This window comes from Brachycentrus maculatus, unplaced genomic scaffold (assembly GCF_059751285.1).
Source record: "Brachycentrus maculatus isolate JH-2025_06_01 unplaced genomic scaffold, ASM5975128v1 h1tg000202l, whole genome shotgun sequence".
NCBI lineage: Eukaryota > Metazoa > Arthropoda > Insecta > Trichoptera > Brachycentridae > Brachycentrus > Brachycentrus maculatus.
The window spans coordinates 1,798,023-1,822,714 of record NW_028280953.1 but is presented as its reverse complement, the minus strand read 5'-3'; the positions used below and the strand labels follow the sequence as shown (position 1 = coordinate 1,822,714).

The window sequence follows — 24,692 nt, the reverse complement described above, 5'->3', positions numbered from 1 at the left end:
GGGGAGTCTGGGACACTTGACATTGTACTGTGGTAGCGACCTGTTGATTAAACCGATTGCATCCTAATTACGAGTTATTATTATCTATACCCGAGCCCAGTAATACAGCTATGCCATCGCTTCGACCCCGCTACGACACGCTACGTCATCGCTACACCAAGTACACGACACCGCTTAGTGTAGCATCTATATATTAATAAATACAAAAAAATTAATTTGATTAAATTGTAAATAAAAATAAAACTCGATAAAGTGGTTTATTCAAGTGTATAATTTTAATAAAATAATCATGTCATTCCACAAAGTTAATGCCGAATCAATAATTAATAAATACAATATTCAATCCGACTGACTTCTTCCTCTACACCACCTCGATCCCCAAGATAGAAATAAAATGTCCATATTCTGCACCCAATGAGTTATCTATTTATAAATAAATTACGGGACAAACACCGCCTAATTTAATTATGCATTTGCGTCAACCCGGCCGAAGACAACATTCGGGTATTCACAATTTACCAGTTTGAGATCAAGCTGCTATTGTATTAGAAACGGAAACTGGAGACATTGCCGTTCATTCGTTTCACAACAGTGCTTCACACATTCCTCTATTGAACCTCTTCTATACCTCTATTGACAATATGTTGTGCGTGTGATGGTATATTTGTGGAATTATCCATTACGGATTTCCTCTCCTTTGGATTGTCACCTTTACATTCGTGGATGCATTTATTTGAATGTATACTTCACCTTTGATATAGGCTGGCAAGTTCCAGGAAGTTTAAGAATGACTTCGAATTATTAATAGATTTGCCAAACAGCAAATGGGAAATACGAATGATGGAAATACGGCTTGTAATTTCTTTAAAAATCTGCTGAAATAACTGGGGTTAATGTAGACATTCTAAAACGTTTTTATGTCATATTAAGAAAGCATAAATTGTGGTTTTCAGATTAATTTAGATAAGTTTGAGGAATATACATAGGTATGGAAGAAATTAAGAACGCCAAGTCCTTAAAAAAAGGAAAAGCTGTAGGATTTGATAATTCTATCGCAGAATACATCGAGAATGGGGGTGAAATAGTTCTCACATAGTTGCATAGGCTCTTTAACCAAGTCCTTAAAAAAAGGAAAAGCTGTAGGATTTGATAATTCTATCGCAGAATACATCGAGAATGGTGGTGAAATAGTTCTCACATAGTTGCATAGGCTCTTTAACCGGCGTCTAGATGGGAGTTACACTCCCCTGTATTGGAGAAGGGCAGTTATATGAATGAATGGACAAAAGAGAATCCCTCAAGGCAACAAAATTCTCTATAGAGAGAATCTTGCTATAGAACAATACGTATCATGATCTGAATCTTGTTATAGAACAGTATTTATCATGATCCGAATCTTCCACTCCACTATCATCAGCTTCAAATTCAACTCTCCCAACCATCTACTTCCACTGGTATTTTCCATCAAATTCCTTCTTCCCAACCATCTACGTCCACTGGCATTTTCCATCAAATTCCTTCTTCCCAACCATCTACGTCCACTGGTATTTTCCATCAAATTCTTTCTTCCCAACCATCTACGTCCACTGGCATTTTCCATCAAATTCCCTCTTCCCAACCATCTACAATACTTCCACTGGCATTTTCCATCAAATTCCTTCTTTCCAGCCATCCACTTCCACAGTATTGAAACGCCGCGTCTGACTGGACTGCCCTAAAGACACAATTTTACAATGCTTCGAGGAGGACGATTATGTTACATTTAAGAAGCTGGAAATATGGTCCTTGCGCCAAAAAATAAAACAAGCTCTCACCGATTACTTTGCCAGAATTATTTCTTTCAACAATATGATTTCGGACAAGAGCCGCCGTTGGGGGGGGGGGGGTGGAACCTGTGCTGCCACTGTCTGAGCAGCAATCTCTATACCAGTATGGGATCAAGTTGCTATTGTATTAGAAACGGATTACAGCAAAGTCCCTACGTCTGGAGACATTGCCGTTCATTCGTTTCACAACAGTGCTTCGCACATTCCCAATACTTCACTCTTTATTGATCCTCTTCTCTATCTACTGTAGATTTAAAATTTTGCTTAGATTGTTCATTGAAGAGACAGATTTAAGCTCCTTTTTGCTATAGTACATGCTTGCTAACTTTTTACTTTTCATGTTTTTAAGTTTTTAATTTTATTTAAAAAAAAAAAAAAAAATTTGTTTTCTGATAGTCAAGTATTTTTTGTATTTTATATTAACAATATTATTCTAGTTCTGCTTATAATACCTATACCCTTATACCCTTTACTATGACCTAAATTATATTGTAAACCCACACACAGGCCATGCCTTTGTGGGATCTTTTTTTTGTATTTATATTTATATTTTATTCATATTATTTTTAAATAAAAAAAAAAATTAAAAAAATCTCCTATATTTTGTATGCGGAGACTCCGGTTGGATATTTCGTATGCCATACAACATCTGGCGTGGGGTGAAGTGTAGTTATATTCCAATAAGGGAATATTATGTAAACCGCCTAGCGCACCGTTCTTTTAGCGATAATATGGTACTGCGAGGCTCACAACTTTTAATTTTTTTTTGTTGTAGATATTAATTCCAGTGGAAGGGAGCCGATACTAAGGCCTCCGAGAACAATCAACGGAGATGAAGTCAGATTTATTGACAACGTATTCTGCGTGTGCGTAGAATATTTATGGAATTATCCATTATGAACTTTTAAAACCGACCGATACAGTAACCGCTGCAGTTCATTGTGAACAGCTCGAGAGAATGAATAATAAAAGGTAAAAATGTTCTAATTTGGATGACAAAGGCAGCAATGACCTTCATAAAAATTGCCTCCAAAAAGGTCAAAATCATCCTTTTTATTCACCAGATCTCGCATTTTTATTTGTTCAACTTCGTACTTCCTGAGAGTTAGCAGCGTGTACAAAAATGATACAATGAACTTGGAAATGAAATTAACAAGACCTTCAAATTAGGATTGAGGGCGGCTATATTGAAAGTATTGGCACGTGCGTTTGCGTCGACCATGATTCGGGAGAAACAAAGCCAAAGGGAAAGTTCATCTTCGTACTTCCTGAGAGTTGGCAGCGTGTACTAAACATGTTGCGATGAATTTGAAAATTAAATTAATATAGAAATAAAATCCGTACGTTTGACTACAGATGGCTGGACGTCATCTGACAATGAAAGTTATTTGACTGAGACAGCGCACCACATTGACGACACATGTAATCAAGTGTGATGCACACTTCTTTAAACTTATCTAGCACGTTGGAACATACACTATGCTTTTCCTAATAATATAATAGAATTATATTCTCATGGTATTATTAATGATAGGTACAAATGGTATTCTCGGACAATGCTGCCAATATAAAAGGGGCCAACACTTAAAACCTTATTGTTCAAGATTCTCTTTTATTGCTGTCCAGGAACAGTACCGTTCTGAATGTGATCTGAGAAAAAAAATAATAATAATATCCACATCTGTACAGCGCTGCCGCATCAGTGCTGACTTCAATGTTCACGGTATTTATTTTCAAAGCCACCCTCGCCAGCGGAACTGATACGTCAACACCAAAATCAGTAGTTGGTCAGTCGCTGTCTTCGCGCCGTAAAATGTTACGCAAATTAAGCGAAAACGAATACTAAGAATAAAATCCTCAGTGGCCCTAATTTGAACGTGTCCAAGCCATCAAATCGCAAAACTACAAACAAGATAGCGGCGTCACAAAATATTTTGCGGCAAATGGATACAGGACTTGACCCTGACAAAGTTAAAAGTAATATTACAGCCATAAAGGCGTGTAACGTAACGTAAAACATTTCCACCACTGTTATAGATACATCGAATTCACACCAAACACAATTCATACAAACTGATTGAATTCAATACTGATTCAGCGAGACAACCAAGTGATGAAATCATCTTCTCTACAAACGGAATATGTACGGGAGACCGTAGTGTTTTAACAATCGTAATACCTAGATTCCAGAATCAATGGAGTTAACCGAATTCACGTGGCTAGGTACTCACGATTTAAAAACAAATATTACAATTTGCAAACTTTAAAATAGGAATTGCAGGAATGAAAAACGTCGGAGAAAATAAATTTATTTCAACTTCGATCATTTAAATTGTCAGCGCGGGCCACGCTGCCATACTCTTGCAGCGACTGTACCGGCGCGTCGCGCTTCACACCTATCATTCTTCCAGTACACTTCTATGGTTACTAAAAGCGCGACCGCACCTAGCAAGCCAGCCAAACAGTCCATAGTAAGTGACCGGCAAATCCCTTGTATAGTGACCAACCAGCTACTTTTCACTAGAATAACATGGTTACTAAATTATGTGACGATCCTAAATCACGCCTGGTAATGAGTGATTCACTATTCCTTAGAAACCATAACAGCCCTATCATACTGCCGTGAAATTGATATCATGCAACAAGAGAAAAAGCAACCAGCGCTGCTCAATCGACACATTATTATTGCACGATAACTCACGACCCCATAAAGCTTCATCAACCATTGATAAATTAACTTCTTTAATTTTACTGCATCCTCCTTATTCCTCGGAAATTTCATCTACATATTATAACCTGTTTTGCAATTATGTGCTATTGTTACAACAGAAAAAATATATAATTACCAAAACGATGTAAAAGATGACTTTAAATTGTTCCAAAGATGAAAATTGTTTTTAAAAAGAAGGGATATATGATTTGCCCAATCATTGGCAGAAAAGTCATGGATGCCGATGGAAATTATTTTGATTGAATATAATAATGTAGAAAAAGTTTGATTATTTCCAATCTAACGCTTCACACCCTCCAACTATAACTGCGAGCTACCATTGTAGATTATTTTTATCAAACGACGCTATAAAAGCTTTCTTTCTTCCTGTTTTCGTCATCAGTTGACTTTCGGCTGATCCGGATAACACACCTGTGTTTTATTTTAATTTTTGAAACCCTCGTATGGCGGAATGTTATAGACGGAATCGTTATCGGAAAATTGTATCATTGTCAGAGTTGCACGTTTTGGGATGCAAACCATCTGGAAAATGGCAAAACTAATCAACATGATTTATCATCTGGTTGTAGATTGCTTTACTCGACAAAAACCAAGTGTCATCTCTTTAACGCCTGCATCCTAACAGTGTTGCTGTACGGATGTGAGTCGTGGCACCTCACCAAAGCTCAAAGCAAGAAACTAGCAAGTTTTGAAAATAGGTGCCTGAGGCGAATACTGGGTATAAAGTGGTATGACTTTGTCAGGAATGACGATGTGAGGAGAAGAACTCAACAGCCCCTCATACTGGAAGTCCTGAAGAGAAGAAGGTGGACATGGTTGGGACATGTCCTTAGAATGCCACCTGAGGACATCAACCCCTCATGTCTCTTCTTCCAACTCCGAGGATTCCGGCGCCCCGGAAGGCCGCTGACGACCATTCACCGACTATACTCAGCGGAACTTCGAGACGCCGGACTGACCTGGGAGGAAGCCAAGGAGATGGCGCGTAACAGAGTGACTTGGAGACGACTCGTGTTGGCCATATGCTCCACCTAGGGAGCGAACATGGAAAGAAGAAGAAGAAGAAGAAGATGTAGATTGTACTTTAAGATTCAAGTATTCATGTGAATAACTTGATTCAGGGGATAACTGGAGAAGAGTCATTGCTTCCACAAGGGTAACAACCCTCAGTAATGACTGCGACAACTGAAATGCTAATGGAGTCTGATCAACTATGTAATGAAATCATTTCCTTGACTAACGGGATATGCACGGGAGACCGTTGATGGCTCCATAGATGTGTCATGCTCACATCAGCTCACATACGCAAAATGGAAACAAGTGACAAGGAACAAAATTTTAGTAATGATGATAGAAACGATAGGATTTCAACTCAGTGGATTCGTTAACAAGCAGAATTGCCGCAATTAGGCAAACGAGAATCCATCCTTTATAAAGGGTGATTTTTTAACTAATTTGTTTTTGGCAACACTGATTTTGTGTTTTGTGTCTATGCCAAGTGCCATGTCTAAGCTAGACAAAATCTGGAAAGACCGGGGTGTGAATAACGACACCAAGATAAAGCTTGTCAGGAGCTTGGTCCACTCCATTTTTCTCTATGCTGCTGAAACATTGACCATAAAAGCAGCAGAAAGAAGAAAAATTTATGCTTTCGAAATGTGATGTTGGAGGCGCATGCTCCGAATTCCATGGACAGCTGGACGCACCGATGAGTCCAATGAGCAAAATTTGGCACAAGAATTTAGGTGTGAAGCCTTACAAAATACACCTGGTGCAAGAATTGAAGCCGAACGACCTACCACAATGCACAAGTTTTGGTGAATGGGCTCTGAAAAGTTGGCAGAAGCCAGTAGTCGGCGGTCGTTGGAGAACGAGATTCAAGCCAAAAAGCACAAAGGACCCACTCAGCATGTCCCTCCAAAAGCAGTTCGCCAAGACCAGATTGGGCACTGGCCGCAATGGTTTGAAAAAAAAATCAGGTGCAAATTTCCGAAATGCAAAGGATTTACCCACAATGTGTGTGAAAAATGCGGAGTGGCTTTATGCTACACGAAAGCTAAGAACTGCTTCAGAAACTTTCACCTCTCATAATAAATGTGACCATAACGTCTTCTACCATAAAACCGCTCAGCAAATCTAAAATATGTGGATATCACATTGTATAATATCAGAATAAAACCTATTACTCAACCTGACTTCTTCATCACCACGACCGCACCGATTCCTAAAGATTTTTCACAAATTTTACGACATTTCCATTTTAATAATAGCGACGAAATTCCGACCGCTAGCACAAACCGTCGTATAAAAATTCAAAGCGACTAGTTCTCAGCGAAATTCAAGGAAGCGTATAAGCCACATCAAAGCCTATCTCTAGACGAAGAGATGATTCTGTGAAGAGATCGTCCAAGGTGACATATAATTCCAAGAAAAATGGAAATTGAAAACATGTGTAATTCTGAATAGGATGATTTGTGAATCAAAGCGTGGATAATTTTAAATTATATTCAGGTATAGCGCTATATTAGAGTCCACAATAATCCAATAGCTGTCACCGTACCTAAATAAATGGTACAATATAGATTAAATTTAGAGAAAATGTAATCAATATTTAGAAAATTACAACGCAACAGTTTTCACCCAAAGGGGGAAGGCCATGAAGCGCCCCAAACCCCTTACCTCTAACAGTCAGACGTTGTTAGATGAAAACGCTATTGAAACACGTCTTCACCTTCATTATATCGTAATAAGACAAGCAATCTGTTGGACCACTTTGAAATAATTGATAATTTAAAGAAAGTAACAAAGCGTAATCTTTGTCATACAAATTGATGACGTCGAATTTGCAAAAACATTCGGCAAAAGACATATTGGTGTGTATTACGGAGTGTTGAAGAAAGATTCACGAACGCAAATAACTATCTATCACAATTAATTATTTGAAATAAAAACCTTTTTAACTTTGAGGTATGGTGATATTCTTATCATTCTTATTAAAGGTATGAATTGAACGATGAATGATAAGGAGTGCTGTATCATACTTTTGATAATCAGTGATGATTCAATAGTCAGATGGGTCGGATATTTGGAGTTCAGCTATTTACCAGAGTCGATAGATCAATCCTCAGCACTCTAACAGTCAAAATATCACCTGAACTAATCATTTTTTGGTTTATTTATAGTGAATGTTACGCGTGTATAAAGTGATCACTTAAACCAGCCTATGACGGTCGTCAGCCCCGTAAATACCCAGACTTCCATATTCTTCTTCATTTTTGATGAGATTTAAAAAAATATTATGAAAACTAACTCCTACAATTGGAGATAATCCAGATTTCGCTCACTCCTTTCAAGAACGTCATAAATCAAAAAACTTTATTTTTCAGGAGAATGTTTTTTAAGTTTAAAAATATAATACAGTGTATTAAAAATAAATCTCAAGCCACTTACTGAACTTTTTACTGGGCAACAGATCTTTTTAGGTAAAACCTGAAGGTGTTTCTCCATTTGAAAAATATTTAGTATATTTAAAAAAAATAATTAAACAATACCTTTTTATCAAAATGTAAAAACAACACTTTCTGCCCTGTAGCGGGTAAATATTGAGTTAAAAATGTGCCTCTTTGCTGGGATATAGTATATTTTCTGGGCATTCCGAAAACATGCACAACTGAAAATTGACGATTTTTGATTTATGACGTTCTTGAAAGGAGCGATTTGTGAACAAGTATTTGGGCACACTCAAAACGTTGTACCTGAACTAACGCTAACCGACTTTTTCAACAGCCGCCAAGACATTCCCCTTCTCATCATCCGTCATATCGACTAGATGGCAACCGAAAACATGCTGCACAGACTCCTTAAACATGGGCAGGACATCCTGGATTGTGCACGTGCTGGCCAGCTGCTCAGTGACCGAGGTGACCCCTTTACCTTGGATGCCGCACGGGATGATGTGGCCGAACCAGGATAGGTCGGTGGAGCAGTTGATGGCGAGCCCGTGGGTGGTGATGCCTCTGGACACGTGGACGCCGATGGCGCAGATCTTCTTGTCGCCGACCCATACTCCCGTGTGGGGAGACCGCTCCGCCTTGATGCCTGGAAAAAAAAGAATAGTCATTCTTCTTCTTCTTTCCATGTTTGCTCCCTAGGTGGAGAATGTGGCCAACACGAGACGTCTCCAAGTCACTCTGTCGCCCGCCATCTCCTCGGCTTCCTCCCAGGTCAGTTTGGCGTCTCGAAGTTCCGCTGAGTATAGTCGGTGAATAATAGTCATTACCTGACCCAAAATTTTCATATTATTTATACTTGGCACAATCAGGTATATCAAATACTAGAAAGCGGCAGGGTCAGGAGTCGTAATAATCGTCGGGTATGTACGAGGAGATGCATGAATGTAGAAGAGGCAAAGAACGTTTGCAAAGACAGAGTGGTGAGGCGTTCGATTCTCTCTGCCTACCCCTGCGGGGAAGCGTAGCACCCAGGTAGCAAATTACCCTTCAAGGCCTTTTATTTCACGCTGATATCAAACCCGTATATTGCCGTTTCCCGCCGAAAACCAACAGTCGACAAAAACGGCATTTGCCGTGTCCCGCAGTTGACCGACAGTCCGCGATAAACGGCAAATGCCGTGTCTTAACGACAACACGTTTACAAACAAGTCTATCCACAATGCTGTCCTACCTAACATGGCGCAGGTGCGTATAGCCGTCTCCTCCAGCCGGTCGACGTACCACTTGACGCTGGGCCTGAAGTGGCGCAGGTTCAGGACTGGGTAGGCGGTGAGCTGGCCGGGCCCGTGGAAGGTGGCCAGCCCGCCCCTGTCCGCCCGGCGGTACTGCGCGCCCAGCGCCCGCAGCCTGGCCTGCTCCGCCTCTGACAGGCAGTCGCGGAGACCTGGAAACACGGGGAGATATTGATTTCTGCAAACTAAACATATGTCTATGGCAAGACGGCTTTTAGGGTCTTCCGATACCTCTTTTGTTCTTCCAAGGTCTTTTTTTTAAAAATTTGTATACATTTATTTAAACAACAATTTATACATATTTAGAAATTTTTTTTTTGCAAAGACCCACTAAGCCACCTTGTGTGTTTTGTCGGTGGAGTTTTTTTTATAACTAACTAACTAACTATCACGCCGCTTCCCCGCAGGGGTAGGCAGAGAGAATAGAGCGCCACACCACTCTGTCCTTGCAAACATTCTTCGCCTCTTCCACGTTCATGCATCTGCTCATACATACCCGCCGGTTGTTACGACTCCTAACCTGACCACTTTCAAGTATGTGGCATACCTGATCATGCCATGTTTTTCTCGGTCTTCCTCTGCTTCTTTTCCCGCTAACATTCGCCTCATAAATTTGTTTTACCGTTCTTTCCTCACTCATTCGTTCTACATGTCCAAACCATCTCAACACACCTTTCTTAATTTTATCGATAATGCTTATCTCAGCTTTGCATTCCTTCCTTATTTACTATTCGCACATCTATCATACATCGTTTTGTCACACATTGTTCTGAGAGATCGCATTTCGACTGCATTCAGTCTACTTTCATCCTTCTTTTGCCAACTCCATGTTTCACTTCCATACATTAGAGTTTTTTTATTATATATTTTTTTTTGTTTTTAACGATTTTAACCTAATATAGACACAAAAAAGAGAAAAAAATTAAGAATATAAACATTTTACAATTTTCATAAAATTAACTCTTGATCATTTACCCATTCCTTTATTTTGCCTTTGTTCCATATTTTATTTTGACCTCTAACCTCCGTCGGCAACAAATTAAAAATGTTCGGAACGATATATTGCAGTGTTCGACTCCCATATTCATTGTTGATTCTCCATCGCAGATGATAGATAATAACCACAGGGGGGTTAAAATAAACCAAGTCATTTTTCACTCTATTCAGAACCGGCACCTGTAGCATTGAGTCACCTTGCCTTCATGTAACGATCAAGATGAGACCGCATCGACGCAACGCAGTGCCCTATGCACCAGTCGATAAGAGTGAAAAGACGAATGATCGCCGACAATCCAAAGGGAATTAGACGCCAGAAGAAAGATTTTACAAGTCGACCTTCTCGAATTTTCTGACCCGACTAACCCGCCATTTTTTATTTTGTCTGGCAAAATATTATTGATTGTATAAATTGGTTCATGTTCTACAGTGTTGTCAATGCCGAATTTATTTGTTTCTGCAGGATTGACGATAATCCAAAGGGAATAAGACGCCAGAATAAAGATTTTACAAGTCATACTTCTCGAATTTTCTGACCGAAAAACCCGCCATTTTTCATTTTGTCTGGCAAAATATTACTGATTGCATAAACTATAAACTCACCTGCGGTAAAAACCGGTTCGTGTTTTATGATAAGAGTTTTGTTAATGTCGAATTCATTTGTTTCTGTAGCATTGCCGGTAATCCATAGGGAATTAGATGCCGAGGGATTTTATAAGTGGTCCTTCTGGAATTTTCTTAACGAATAAGACGCCATTTTATATTTTCTTCCCCTTTGTCTGGTAAATATTATTGATTATATAAACTATAAACTCACCTGCGGTATAAACTGGTTCATGTTCTACGATGAGAAGAGTGTTGTGAACGCCGAATTCATTTGTTTCCGTAGGATTTGCCACATTTTTGGCGAAATTTTGTTTGGTTATGCTGCGGTCACTAAAACTGTGCAATTTTGATAAATACTGTTGAATCTTGTTAGATTGATCATAAAATGATCTCCCGAGATTCCAAACCTTCACTATATTCGTCATTTAAATGAATAAATGTGTACAATAGGAAAATCATTTCTAATGTCGGTGTTTCGTCACACTTGCCGTGTGGCGATTTACATCGTCTAAAACGTATTCACAATATGACAACAACAAAAAACACTCATTGTAACTATTATATAGTTTAAAGGGTTGTTAAATGTTAAATATTTAACATTGTTATGACGGAGCCGGCAAGCAATGGTGCAAGCCCGGAAAGATCACAGACTAACTAATTTATATAAAGACCGCCAACTGCCTCGATTTTTTATGGCTGGAAGTGATATTCGCCAGCGGCCGGAAGTGACGTAAACGGCTAGAAATACTAAGCTCCCGGCTGGGCGTGACTTCGCCGCGGCTGAATGTCGAATCCACCCGCCGAAATATTTATCATTAATTTTTCAGGTTAAATGGTATTTATATTGAAATTTGTTGTATTACATATTTTCAAAATTATAATATTAATATTACAAAGAAGACATTTCACTATCTAAATTTATTTATTTCAGTGTAAACAAAAATAGAAAGGTCACGGCTAAAACGCGACATTTATAAAAAGAGTTCAGCCGATTAATAATGGTTACTCAACTCAGCCTTACAATGGTAAATGGTAATGGTAACTTTTTTTAAATAATTATCTCAAACTATGTATAAATATAAGGCTTTTCAACAAAAACAAAAACGATAGAATTTTCAAATTACTATATTATATTTAAAATTCTAGAAAATACAATATTTTAAAAGGGCGGAAGGAGTGCCCACCACTTCCTGAAGTTATGTTTCTTAACGGGGGTGCCAGCGCCCCTTTGTGGGCGTTTTGGAAGTCTGGCTAGGCGTTTTTAAATTTTTTGCATTTGGGGGGTGCTACAGAAATTCAAGGGAGCGTTGTGTTAAGTAAGAAAAACTACACTTTCATACGCAAAATTTAACTTTAACTTTGGCATAATACTCAATATTATCAAGTTCTTCATATACGGATTTCTATTTTTCTATCGATAATTGTCTATAACCATAGTCTGTCTATATTTATTTGATATATTTGAACAACTTGTTGGTATCTCGTATATTTCGTTCCCGTTTTGGTGTTTTGGTTAGTGTATTAGTGTGTCTAGTCATTTTCTGGTCGTTTTTTGAACAATCTGACGTTTACGAGTCGACCCCCCCTGGGAAAGATGGAAGCACAGACTAACTAATTTATATAGATGGAAGGTGATGGAAGGCACGAGAACGATCGACAACCAACAATGGCGTCGAGCGAGAGAGAGTTTTTGCCATTTGCTACAGTCCTATCAGCTTTGGTCGGTAAAGCAGAAGTTTGTTGCCTGTTATGTCGGTAAAACAGAACTCTGTATTTTAAATACAAAGTACCTTCAATTTAATGTTGCATAATTTAATAGATGTCAGTAACATAAGTAACAAAATAATACTCATTCATGGATTCACCAAATAATTACTGCTAATGATAAAAATTACAAAATACATATGACGAATGATTCATTCAATTTGTAATAATTTTTTATAAACAAAATAATTTTTGTTTCATTACTGAAAACCTAAAAATTAGTATAGAAACCTTTTTTTGAGACTATAAACTTTCAACATCTCTCCACCCAGTTTAGTTGAGTTTCTCGTATTTTTTGTTTTCGTTTTTTATGTATGTATTTTTAAATATATTACATACATTTGAGTAACTATAAAATATTTGCGATGAGTCATTTCCATTACTTATTTTATGATTAAGGTTAACGAGGTATAATTTTTTTGGGTAATATAAGTATCTAAGATTAAACAATGTTATTTGATTGAATTCTACATTTATTTAAATATAAACAATGATGTATTTTGTGACGCGTTTCGTCTTATTAAGACATTATCAAACTATTTGATTTTTGGTTTGATAATGTCTTACTAAGGCGAAACGCGTCACAATATACAGCATTGTACATACTTATATATTTAAATAAAATTAGAAATCAATCCAATAACCTTGTTTCATTTTGGATATATTACCCAAAAAAATTAATATGGAACTCTACCAACTGTCTGCAGTTACAATAAATGGGGTATAAATGATTTTTAAAACTTAAATCATTATTTACATCCTCAGATTGAGTTCGATATATAACTAGTTATAAAAAAATTAAAGTTACATTTAAAATATGCGTTTTCTTTATTTGTATTGAAAATTCTGGCAGGTTACTCGACTTGCATTTGATACGGAAAATGTGTCATATGAAAACTGCATCGGATATATCGCTCACTCCTTTCAACAACGTCATATATCAAAAATCGTCAATTTTCAGTTGTGTACATTTTCGGGATGCCCAGAAAATGTACTATATACCATAAAAAGTGGCATATTTTTAACTTAATATTTACCCGCTACAGGGCAGAAAGTGTTGTTTTTGCATTTTGAAGAAAAGGTAACGTAAAGTGGGTATACTTTGCACCATGGGTGATACTTTGCACCACCTTCTGTAAAGAAATTGTGGAGCTGGTCATCTCTGATACATGTCATTTTTCATTCTACTTTCTATTGTTTCTGATAGATGGGACTTCAATCTACTTTTTAGTTTACAGAAATAACAGTCGGTGGCTATTGCTTCAATGCGTTTTTCCTGTCCAAACGTAAAGAAAGTTTTCTGTCTGAAAATTGTGTCTGAAAAAATCCAGTGTAATCAGTATACTGAAACAAGTTACAACAAGTGAGTGGTCTCTAAATCGTAGATAGGTAGGCCCTGCTTTTTTCAAATGCAGTATTTTTTAGTTACGTGGTCAAGTTTATGTAAAAATAATATTTTTTTAAGAACTGACTTGTATTGACCACATTTGGGGTAACATTGCACCAGGTGCAAAGTATCCACAAAAGGCCATAGTTAATTAATTTGATGAAAAGTCTTAAAACGGCTAATACAACTTGACATTTTTGCTAAATATCTATAGGTTTTGTGTACTTACTTAATTCCTGATGGTATATTTTTTTCAAAAATGTCAAGAACACACAAACAGCGGCCTTATGCCAGACGATACTGCGATTTTACACCAAAGAGAGTGGAGCAGTGTTTGGAGGCCATTCGAAATGGTACAATCAGTCAAAAAAAGGCTGAAGAAATTTTCAAAATCCCCAGAAGGACGATTAAATATAAGCTCAAAGGTCAGCACACAAAACCTGTGGGAAAACCTCCGATATGTGACAAGGGCGAAGAGCAATCCTTCGTAAACTGCATAGTAGACATGAGTGAGTACGGTTTCACAGTGAGTTTTTTTAACATTCACTACATTCTAATAGCCTATTTGGATAGATTTGGCAGAAGAGTACGAATATTAAAGAACAACGTACCAGGCTCTGAATGGATAAGATCATTTTTGCAAAAACATAAAACCTTGACTGTTGCTAAAACTAGTCAGTTGCTTAATCGGTTGCCATTAAAAGCGTATGACGATGACGTGCGCCAGGGTTTTCAACAGTTTTTGGAAGAAAACAGATTCAACCCAAAGAATTCAGTCTTAAAACGCAGGAAAACGATACCGATAGAACCAGGTAAGAGCATTGCTCACGATCCAAATGTCGAAATGAACGTTGACGAGACACAAATGCAACCTGAACCAACTACATCAATGATCCCACCTTCCGCATCGAAACTTCCAGAATATCTAGCATTAACTGAAAAAAGTTCACACGGAAACTTTGAGGAAGAGGGAGAAGAACAAAAACGATGACTGAAACCAGTTATCGTATTTGTTCTTCCGTTTCATTAGGACCAGTAAAAAAGAAGGTGGGAAAATATGTCGTATTTCATTATAAAGGAGAAAAATTTCCGGGACAGATTTTGGAAATAAAGAAAGACAGAGCTGTTAAATCCATGCAGGAGAGTCTCAAATCGTGGAAGTGGCCGATGAAGGATAACTTTCTTCAATATTCTTGGAAGGATGTAGTGGGTTCCATAAAAGAACCGAAAATGCAATCCAAAAGAGGTTTCTTTACCGTCCCGGAACTTGACCATATTTAGACCTAATTTCATTTTAATTCCTATTACCTATGTAGTAAGATATGTTTTAATATCCACTTTTTATTTTATTTAATTTTAAACCTTCAGTATTGGAAAAAAAAACATTTTTGTTAGATTTTTCAATATTTAAAAAAAAAAATTCTATGAAGTGTTTTATTTTTCCAAAATTATACGATATTATAATCTGCATTTAGCGAACCGTGAGCCAAAACCCTTCATAAGATGCAACGAAACTTGTAGGATAGTCTTTACTTTGCATCAATTTGGATTCTAGTACGAAAAGTGTAGAGAAAATATCATGGTGCAAAGTTGTACTTTACCCCGGGATACTTTGCACCAAAATATAAATATAAAAAAAAAAATACAGGCAAAAAAGATAAAAATTTAAAAATGTATCAGACATGTTACAGGTATATATATGTGTTATTACATTGCAATAGTTGAAACCTCAGAAAAAGTAAAAAACCTGATCTGAATAGACATTTTTTTGAAAAAATGCAGTATTTTGGTGCAATGTATACCCACTTTACGGTATTGTTTAATTTTTTTTTTAAATATAGGTACTAAATATTTTTCAAATGGAGAAAAAAACATTCAGGTTTTACATAAAAAGATCTTTTGTACGGTAAAAAGTTCAATAAGTGGCTTGATATTTATTTTTAATGCATTTTACTATGTTTTTAATCATTAAAAACGATCACCTGAAAAATCAAGTTTTTTTTATATACTTAAGTACTTATCTTATTATGTAGTTGTTGAAAGGAGTAAGCGATATATGAATCTACTGTGAAATAGTAAAGAATCACACCTTTTTTAGTTTCACTACTCGACCACAGTCGTGGTTGATTGAATAAAAATAGGGGTTTATTTTTAGTCGCATTTGTATGTACAACGCACGCCCACGAAATCCCAATGAACACGAATACTCGAAGCTCGTAGCTAGGAAGCGTGTTTTCCCGTAAACTCACATTATTTCATTTCAGTTTCCCTTTTGCCCTCGCGAGGGGAGGTTGTATCCGGGCGCGCGGGTACCGAAAATGTGCCCAAAATATCAAATATCACATTTGAAATTAGTGATATTCTTGCTATGAATTTAATCTAATCTGTGCAGTGTTTAGATGTTAATTGTAGCTTTGTTAGGTAGGTTTAATGTGGTTTGATGTGGGAAGTCAGTGGTGTAGTATTTTTTATTGTATTTGTTACTTTATGAGCGTGTGGTAGGTAGTTAGTTACATGCTTTCGACAGCTGTTGCAGTTTTTTTATGCCAACTAAGAATACAACATTTTTTGTCGTGGAAAATGTTTCAGTATTAAATCAACAAAAGGGTGAGTTATTGTTGCATACTTTCGGCCATACAATACGATAATATTTAACTACGTTGTAATATCGCTCACTCCTTTCAACAACGTCAAATATTATATTAAAAAAAACGTGAGTTTTCAGGAGATCGTTTTTAAAGTTTAAAAATAAAATGAAATATATTAAAAATAAATATCAAGCCACTTATTGAACTTTTCACTGTGCAACAGATCTTTTTAGGTAAAACCTGAATGGTTTTTCTCCGTTTGAAAAATATTAAGTAAGTATATTTAAAAAAAATAATTGAACAATACCTTTTCTTCGAAATGCAAAAACAACACTTTCGGCCCTGTAGCGGGTAAATATTAAGTTAAAAATCTGCCGCATTTGCTGGGATATAGTACATTTTCTGGGCATTCCGAAAACATGCACATCTGAAAATTGACGATTTTTATATATGACGTTGTTAAAAGGAGCGAGCGATTTGTGAACAAGTATTTAGATACACTCAATATGTTGTACATTGTAATAATAAAAGGATTTAACCGGAGATAGAGAGAGCACATATATCAACCCTTATCCGTACCCTATGCACCATTGTGTGCGGATAAGGGTTGAAAGAAGAAGAATAGGGATATTGCTTTTTTTCTGTAGTATGTTTTTTTTATTATAGCTTTTTAATAGTTTGACCGTGGAGTATCCAACTTGCAATTTTTTTTCAATTACCTAACGTCCAAGTGACTCTGAAATCTAGCTACGGCTTATGCAACACCGCTTATCATGACTCTACCCAGGCTTCAACTTTTTTAATTTTTATAGCCCATGCCTTTATGTTTAAAGATACTGTAATTTCATTTATTTAATGTTGGAATCTATCTTGTTTTTAAAGAAAAAACTGAAAAATACCAGCTATACTTATTAGAATCTAATACGATTCGATCTGTTCAAATATTAATTTATAAAGAAAATACGTATGACGAAATGAAAGAATGTGGAAGAGGCAAAGTTCTGCAAAGACAGATAGTTATTTTTTTGTTTGTTATAACTATGGCCTTGCAATAATTTTATAATTATAGCTAATTATAGTCCAATTATGGTGATCACGCCTGCGCTTCAGGGACCAGTCCAGGGTAATATTAAACAAATATTTGAGCATAAAATCACTAATATTTATTTTCGACCTCGCCTGGGAATCGAACCCAAGACCACCAGCACGGTATCTAAACACGCTAACCGTTACACCACGGATGCGGACAAAATGTAAACTTGCCTTCATCTGTTAACGATCAAGATAATACTGAGTTAATACGATGCAGTGCCCTATGCACCGTTGGGTGCGGATAAGGGTTTGAAAAAAATTAAGCCTTATTATAGCTTTAATAATATAAATATAGCTCTGTAAGCTGCTAATAAGCCCTTTTAATGCCCGGACATCCATATTCTTCTTCATCTTTGTTGGGATATCAATAAAGAATCTAAACACTTTTTTCGTTTCAAATACTGCATTTTTTTTACATTGTCTCCAGAACTAATGAGACAAGCGACGAGCCTTACACATAATAGTTTGCCACGGGTACCTATATGATGAACTGTATTGTGTTTGACTAACCCTGTATACGGTTGGTTAATATCGATTAGTTGTGGATATTTTAATATAAGTGAGTGGTAAATGTTATTCTTGTCTGTTAGTGAAATGGAACATGTTACGTTCTTGCTTGTTGAGATGTCAAATGCTCTGACTCTATTGCCGTCAGTATTGTCTACTCTATTGTGTACTCTATTGTCCGCCTCCGTAGTGTAATGGTCAGCATGCTCGGCTACCATACTGGAGGTCCCGGGTTCGATTCCCAGGGGGGTTCAAATAAATCGCTCACTCCTTTCAAGAACGTCATAAATCAAAAATTGTAAATTTTCAGTTGTGCATGTTTTCGGAATGCCCAGAAAATGTACTATATCCCAGCAAAAGCGGCATATTTTTAACTTAATATTTAACCGCTACAGAGCAGAAAGTGTTGTTTTTGCATTTTGAAGAAAAGGCATTGTTTAATTATTTTTTTCAAAAAACTAAATATTTTTCAAATGGAGACAAAAACTTGAGATTTTACCAAAAAAGATCTGTTGCACAGAAAAAAGTTCAGTAAGTGGCTTGATATTTATTTTTAATACATTGTATTATATGTTTAAACTTTAAAAACGTTCTCCTGAAAAATCAAGTATTTTGATTTATGACGTTCTTGAAAGGAGTGAGCGAAATGTTAGTGATTTTTTCTGTAATATTTATTCCATATAACCCTGGACTGGTACCTGAAGCGGAGGGCTGATCACCTTTCCTTCATGTGTTAACGATTAAGATAACACTGTGTTTATATGATGCAGTGCCCTATGCACCATTGGGGTGCGGATAAGGGTTATTAATAATTAATTGTCTACTGGTAATTTATTCCTTATGTCCACTAATAAATGGATATTATGATAATATACTATATTATGTAAAGAGATACGCTTTTTCACGTCAAAAATTATATAAAAGACCTTATCCTTGCTATCCAGAAAGAGTGAAGAAGGCACGATCTGAAAATTGATACGTCCTTAAATACATACTCGATTGTCGTGATGACGTGACAACAATGGGTAGCGCGTGCACAAGTTCCGATAATACCGCGTGACGTTCTACCCTCTCTTTTTACGCCTTTTTTCTAAAACAAAGGCCACACGAGACACGACCAATACGCCGAAGATTTAAAAATGTTTTAAAATGAAACAACTTTGTTTTATATAATAAAACCCTTATCTTCACCCAATGGTGCATAGGGCACTGCGTCATATAAACGCAGTGTTATCTTGATCGTTTACACATGAAGGAAAGGTGATCAGCCCTCCGCTTCAGGTACCAGTCCAGGGTAATATTGAATAAATATGACAGTGAAAAAATCACTAATATTTATATTACCCCCCTTGTGAATCGAACCCGGGACCTCCAGAACGGTAGCCGAGCGTGCTGATCATTAAACTTTGTTTTAACATTTTTAAATCCTCTTATCTTAAAATTCAATCTATGTTTGAATTTACCCGTACATAAAACTACTTATAATTTATTTGTGTCAGTGAAAAGTTATATTTTCTCATTTGTTTATTTTATTCTGTCCGCCACCGTAGTGTAATGGTCAGCACGCTCGGCTACCGTTCTGGAGGTCCCGGGTTCGATTCCCAAGGGGGGTAAAATAAATATGAGTGATTTTTTCACTGTAATATTTATTCAATATTACCATGGACTGGTACCTGAAGCGGAGGGCTGATCACCTTTCCTTCATGTGTAAACGATCAAGATAACACTGCGTTAATATGACACAGTGCCCTATGCACCATTGGGGTGCGGATAAGGGTTTTAAATATATATATATATATATATATATATATATATATATATATATATATATATATATATATATATATATATATATATATATATATATGATTTTATTCTTGCTCTTACCTTATGTTTTTTTATATGCCTATTAACTATATCCGTTTATTTTATTTTTTTTTATTTTATATTTTCTTTGTGTTAGTTTTGTTTATTTTTTTTGTAAATTTCTTGTTTGTGTTTTAGTCTTGTTAACCTTTAATCCCATGCCCTAAAATGAGAAATGGAAATCATTCATATTATATATTTGACTTATGTATGTAATATGTTTTGAAATAAATAAATATATATCTCCATCTATGATTGAGTCACCTAAACACAGCCATTTGACACTCGAGGAAAGTAAGTTCGGAGATTCATGATGATCAACTTGATCGCTAAGTATGTTAGACACGTTCGTCGAAGCGTTACACAAGGCATCCATCATCTACTGTCATTGTGAGAACTGTCAAAGGTGTTCCCATTGTATTCACTGTCAAAACAACATGAATAAACCAAACTTATATTTCCTTTATTAGCGCCTGTGACTCGAGGTAACTTTGATCGTCAAAACAATATGTAAATTTAAATAAAATCTTATCAACATTTTTTAAGTGAAACTTACGGTGGTTCTATAATTTGATAATTGAGAGTGAAATTTCAAAATTCAAAATCAAATCAAACAAAAATTTCGAAATCACTACTCTATCACCACAAACATTACATTATTTCTTTATTATTAAAAAAATCGTCGAAATTGCTCTTAAAGCAATATTGCTTGGTATTTTCCAGTTAAAATTGTCTAAATAGGCTGATTTGACAATAGAATATCAGAATTCGTCTAAAATACAAACACTGGATGTGTTGAAATTAATTTTTTAGGTGAAACTTCTAAGGCATCAATTCTATGATCTATAATTGGACGAGAATATAGAGTGAAATTTCAAGGTCACTCCTTCTTCCTGGCTTCATCCTAACGTATCGTCTCTGTATACTGTAAGGTTCTCAGGTTTTAGGCACTTTTTAGAAGTGCCTTCTACCATGTAAAACGTCATCTAGTCCATTGTTCCGCAAAGTGTGAACCACGGCACACTGGTGTACCGTGGTGATTAGTTAGTGTGCCGTGGAAAAAACGTATAGTTTTGTGAAAATAACACAATAATTCCAAATTTTGATTGCCTGTTCTCAGTTAAGTAGGCTCTAATTTCGCATTAAACATAATGTGTTATAAATGTTACCACAATATGGTAAATATGCACCTTTGAAATTTCTTAATTTGGTAGGTGTACCATTAAAATAAAAAGTTTGCGGAACACTGATCCAGGCCTTCGAATCATGTTATCATTCTGTAGCATCTATGAATTTTTTGGTCTTCCTCTACCTACATGAGGAAGATCCATGGCGATCGCCTGGTTTACAATGCGTTCAGGTTTTCTACGTCTTATGTGCCCATACCATCTCAATTGCCTTTCCTTTACCTTACTATTGATGCCTATTACAGCTTCGAATGCGTGAACTCTTTATTTTGTCTCTAAGGGACAGTTCAGCTGAGCATTCATGTTTCAGCAGTTTCTAGTTGCCTAGAGTAGGTGTTATACATCGTCCAGCATATGCGTGAACTCTTTATTTTGTCTCTAAGGGACACTCCAGCTGACCACCTAAGCACTCGCATTTCAGCAGTTTCTAGTTGCTTAGAGTAGGTGTCATGAATCAAAGTGTCCCGTATTGTCGCAAGTCACCCCAGCCAACCACAGGTCTAAAAATGGAGCTTTGTCATTACAGACATTCGAATGTCATTATGAGAATTTTCAACAAGGCGAGTCACGTTCAATATATTTCAAGTTAACCGATAATCATCGGTTAAACCGTTATTATTTATACGTCACAATCTTCCAGTTAAAATTCTCGTTATTTAGTGAGTTCATTCATATGTATAGCAGTTATAAACACGGTTTTCAGGAATTTAAAGGAATTTGAAGTATTTTTTACTCTCGATATGTCGCTCACTCCTTTCAACAACGTCATATATAAAAAAAAACTTGATTTTTTAGGAGATCGTTTTTAAAGTTTAAGAATGTAATAAAATGTATTAAAAATAAATATCAAGCCACTTATTGAATTTTTCACAGTGCAAAAAATCTTTTAGGTAAAACTTGAAGGTTTTTTCTCCATTTGAAAAATATTTAGTAAATTTTAAAAAATAATTAAGCAATACATTTTCTTCAAAATGCAAAAAACAACACTTTCTGCCCTGTAGCGGGTTATATGTAATATTATGTTAAAAATATGCGACTTTTGCTGGGATATAGTATATTCATTCCGAAAACATGCACAACTGAGAATTGACGATTTTTGATAAATGACGTTGTTGAAAAGAGTGAGCGATGTGTGTTTTCAAATCCTTGTTCACAAATCTTGGTTTTTCCACTTTCGAGTTATTTTATATTGACATCTCAACATAGATACGAAGAATTTAGAGGTCTGGGTATTTACAAAGCTTACAATCTGTCATAGGCTGGTTTAAGTGAACGCTTTATACACGTGTAACATTTACCATTTTACCCATGATTGACAACCACACTTCTATTTTTTTTGGAAGGCATACATATAGGTATAAATGATCAATCTCATAATGTTCCATGATTGAGTTCACAACAGCCATCTATGATGAAATAACTCCTTAGTGGAGAAACCCAGATTTGTGAACAAGTTTGTTAATAATTATTTATATATAAATATATATATATATATATATATATAAATATATATATATATATATATATATATATATATATATATATATATATATATATATATATATATATATATATATATATATATATATATATATATATATAAATAAAATTTTAAACTAACGAACTAACCACTACGCCGCTTCCCGCAGGGGTAAGTGGAAAGAATAGAACGCCTTACTACGCTGTATTTGCAAACATTCTTCACCTCTTCCAAATTCATACATCTCCTCATACACACCCGTTGATGATGTCGACTCCTTACCTGACCGCTTTCAAGCATTCGACAAACCTGATCACGCCAAGTTTTCCTCGGTCTTGCTCTGCTCCTTTTTCCAACGAATTCGCCTCTTAAATTTGTTTTATCGTTCTTTCCTGACTCATCGTTCACCACATGTCAAAACCGTCTTAACACACCTTAATTTATTTTAAGCTTTTGAAAATATTTAAAATATTTAAATTTTTATTTATATCGATTTGACTTTTGGCACCCCTGTTTGTACTTAAGAAATGTTTCAATAGTGCACGCGCTTCTAAAAATAGTATTACTGTTGAAAAATAGTGCATTGGTTGAACCCCCACGAGTTAATTTGTACTCTAGTTTCGACCATAAATCTGGGGGACAGAATACCCCATCCCTATAATTCGAAATAATCGATATTTAATCGATATAAATTGTTTGTAATTAACGCTTATTGAAGCGCGATATTTTGAGTGTATCCAAATATTTGTTCACAGATCTAGCTTTGTCCACTTAGCAGTTATTTGCATTGATTTGTATTAAATTTTAAATCAAACACCGTTTTTTTTAAACAATAAAATACTAAGTTGTATTTTATAGTTTAAAAAAAAACACGAATGTTTGAAAATGCTCTAACGTTTGAAAATGCCATAACTAGGCGAAACAAATGTCACAAAGTTTATTTTTTATGTGTTTTTTAACAATAAAATATATATAATTTATATTTGAGGCAATAACTTTGTGATTTTCCATTTCTTAATTAAAATGTAACTTTGTTTTAAAATCACTAAAAATATTTTATTATAACTTAATTATAATGTCTACCGGTTTCGAAGCTAACCGCTTCTTAATCAGTCTTGATAAAGAAGCGGTTAGCTTCGAAACCGGTAGACATTATAACTAAGTTAAATATTTTTAGTGATTTAAAAAAAGTTATATTAAATTATAAAATCAGTTTTGTTACTCGAATGGCTGTTGTAATAAAATATGGTTAATAAAATATTTTTAGTGATTTTAAAATAAAATACAACTCTGTAGACCCAAAAAATTAGTGTTTGATTTTAACGTTTTATGCTCATATAATTAAAATGGAGTTCTACAAATAAAACGCCAAATCTTTAAATATTTTTTTGTTGATATTCCTCATACTATTACCTTTAAGTGACTGCCGAATCAATTGACGTAATATATCGCTCACTCCTTTCAAGAACGTCATTAATCAAAAATCATAAATTTTCAGTTGTGCATGTTTTCGAAATGCCCAGAAAATGTACTATATTCCAGCAAAAGAGGCATATTTTTAACTTAATATTTACCCGCTACAGGGCAGAAAGTGATGTTTTTGCATTTTGAAGAAAAGGTATTGTTTAATTATTTTTTTAAATAAACGAAATATTTTTCAAATGGAGAAAAAAACTTCTGGTTTTACTTAAAAAGATCTGTTGCACAGTAAAAAGTTCAGTAAGTGGCTTGATATTTGTTTTTAATACATTGTATTATATTTTCAAACTTTAAAAACATTCTCCTGAAAAATCAAGTTTTTTGATTTATGACGTTCTTGAAAGGAGTGAGCGATATAAAATTAAGAAAGTAATTTTATATTTAAATTGTTTTAAAGAGTGTGACAGCCCTGTTTTGTTTTATTTATCCCAAAGTAACC

At 35.5% G+C, this 24,692-nt stretch overlaps 2 protein-coding genes across 2 annotated transcripts in view; one reads left to right on the top strand and one right to left on the bottom strand.

The window, feature by feature from the left end:
• Positions 1-4,973: 4,973 nt before the first annotated feature.
• Positions 4,974-12,589, bottom strand: Lipt2 (Lipoyl(octanoyl) transferase 2). Its single transcript, XM_088263729.1, has 4 exons — positions 12,484-12,589; positions 11,115-11,557; positions 9,241-9,453; positions 4,974-8,655 (listed from the first exon to the last, which is right to left on the bottom strand). Exons 2-4 carry the CDS (start codon positions 11,326-11,328, stop codon positions 8,324-8,326), a joined length of 759 nt encoding a protein of 252 aa, XP_088119855.1. The 5' UTR covers positions 11,329-11,557; positions 12,484-12,589; the 3' UTR covers positions 4,974-8,323.
• Positions 12,590-16,524: 3,935 nt separating this feature from the next.
• Positions 16,525-24,692, top strand: part of sick (sickie) — a 377,677-nt gene continuing 369,509 nt past the window's right edge. Inside the window, exon 1 of the mRNA XM_088263668.1 lies at positions 16,525-16,661. The gene's annotated coding sequence lies outside the window, so the exon portion shown is untranslated. The remainder of the gene's footprint in view (positions 16,662-24,692) is intronic.

What these genes read in the sequence shown, in the direction of transcription:
- Lipt2 (XM_088263729.1), bottom strand. Translation starts at nt 11,328, where the DNA reads ATGACGAATATAGTGAAGGTTTGGAATCTCGGGAGATCATTTTATGAT. An exon ending in TGAACCAGTTTATACCGCAG is followed by an intron (nt 9,454 to 11,114) that starts GTGAGTTTATAG and finishes CCGTGTTTCCAG; the next exon opens with GTCTCCGCGACTGCCTGTCA. An exon ending in ACGCACCTGCGCCATGTTAG is followed by an intron (nt 8,656 to 9,240) that starts GTAGGACAGCAT and finishes TTTTTTTTCCAG; the next exon opens with GCATCAAGGCGGAGCGGTCT.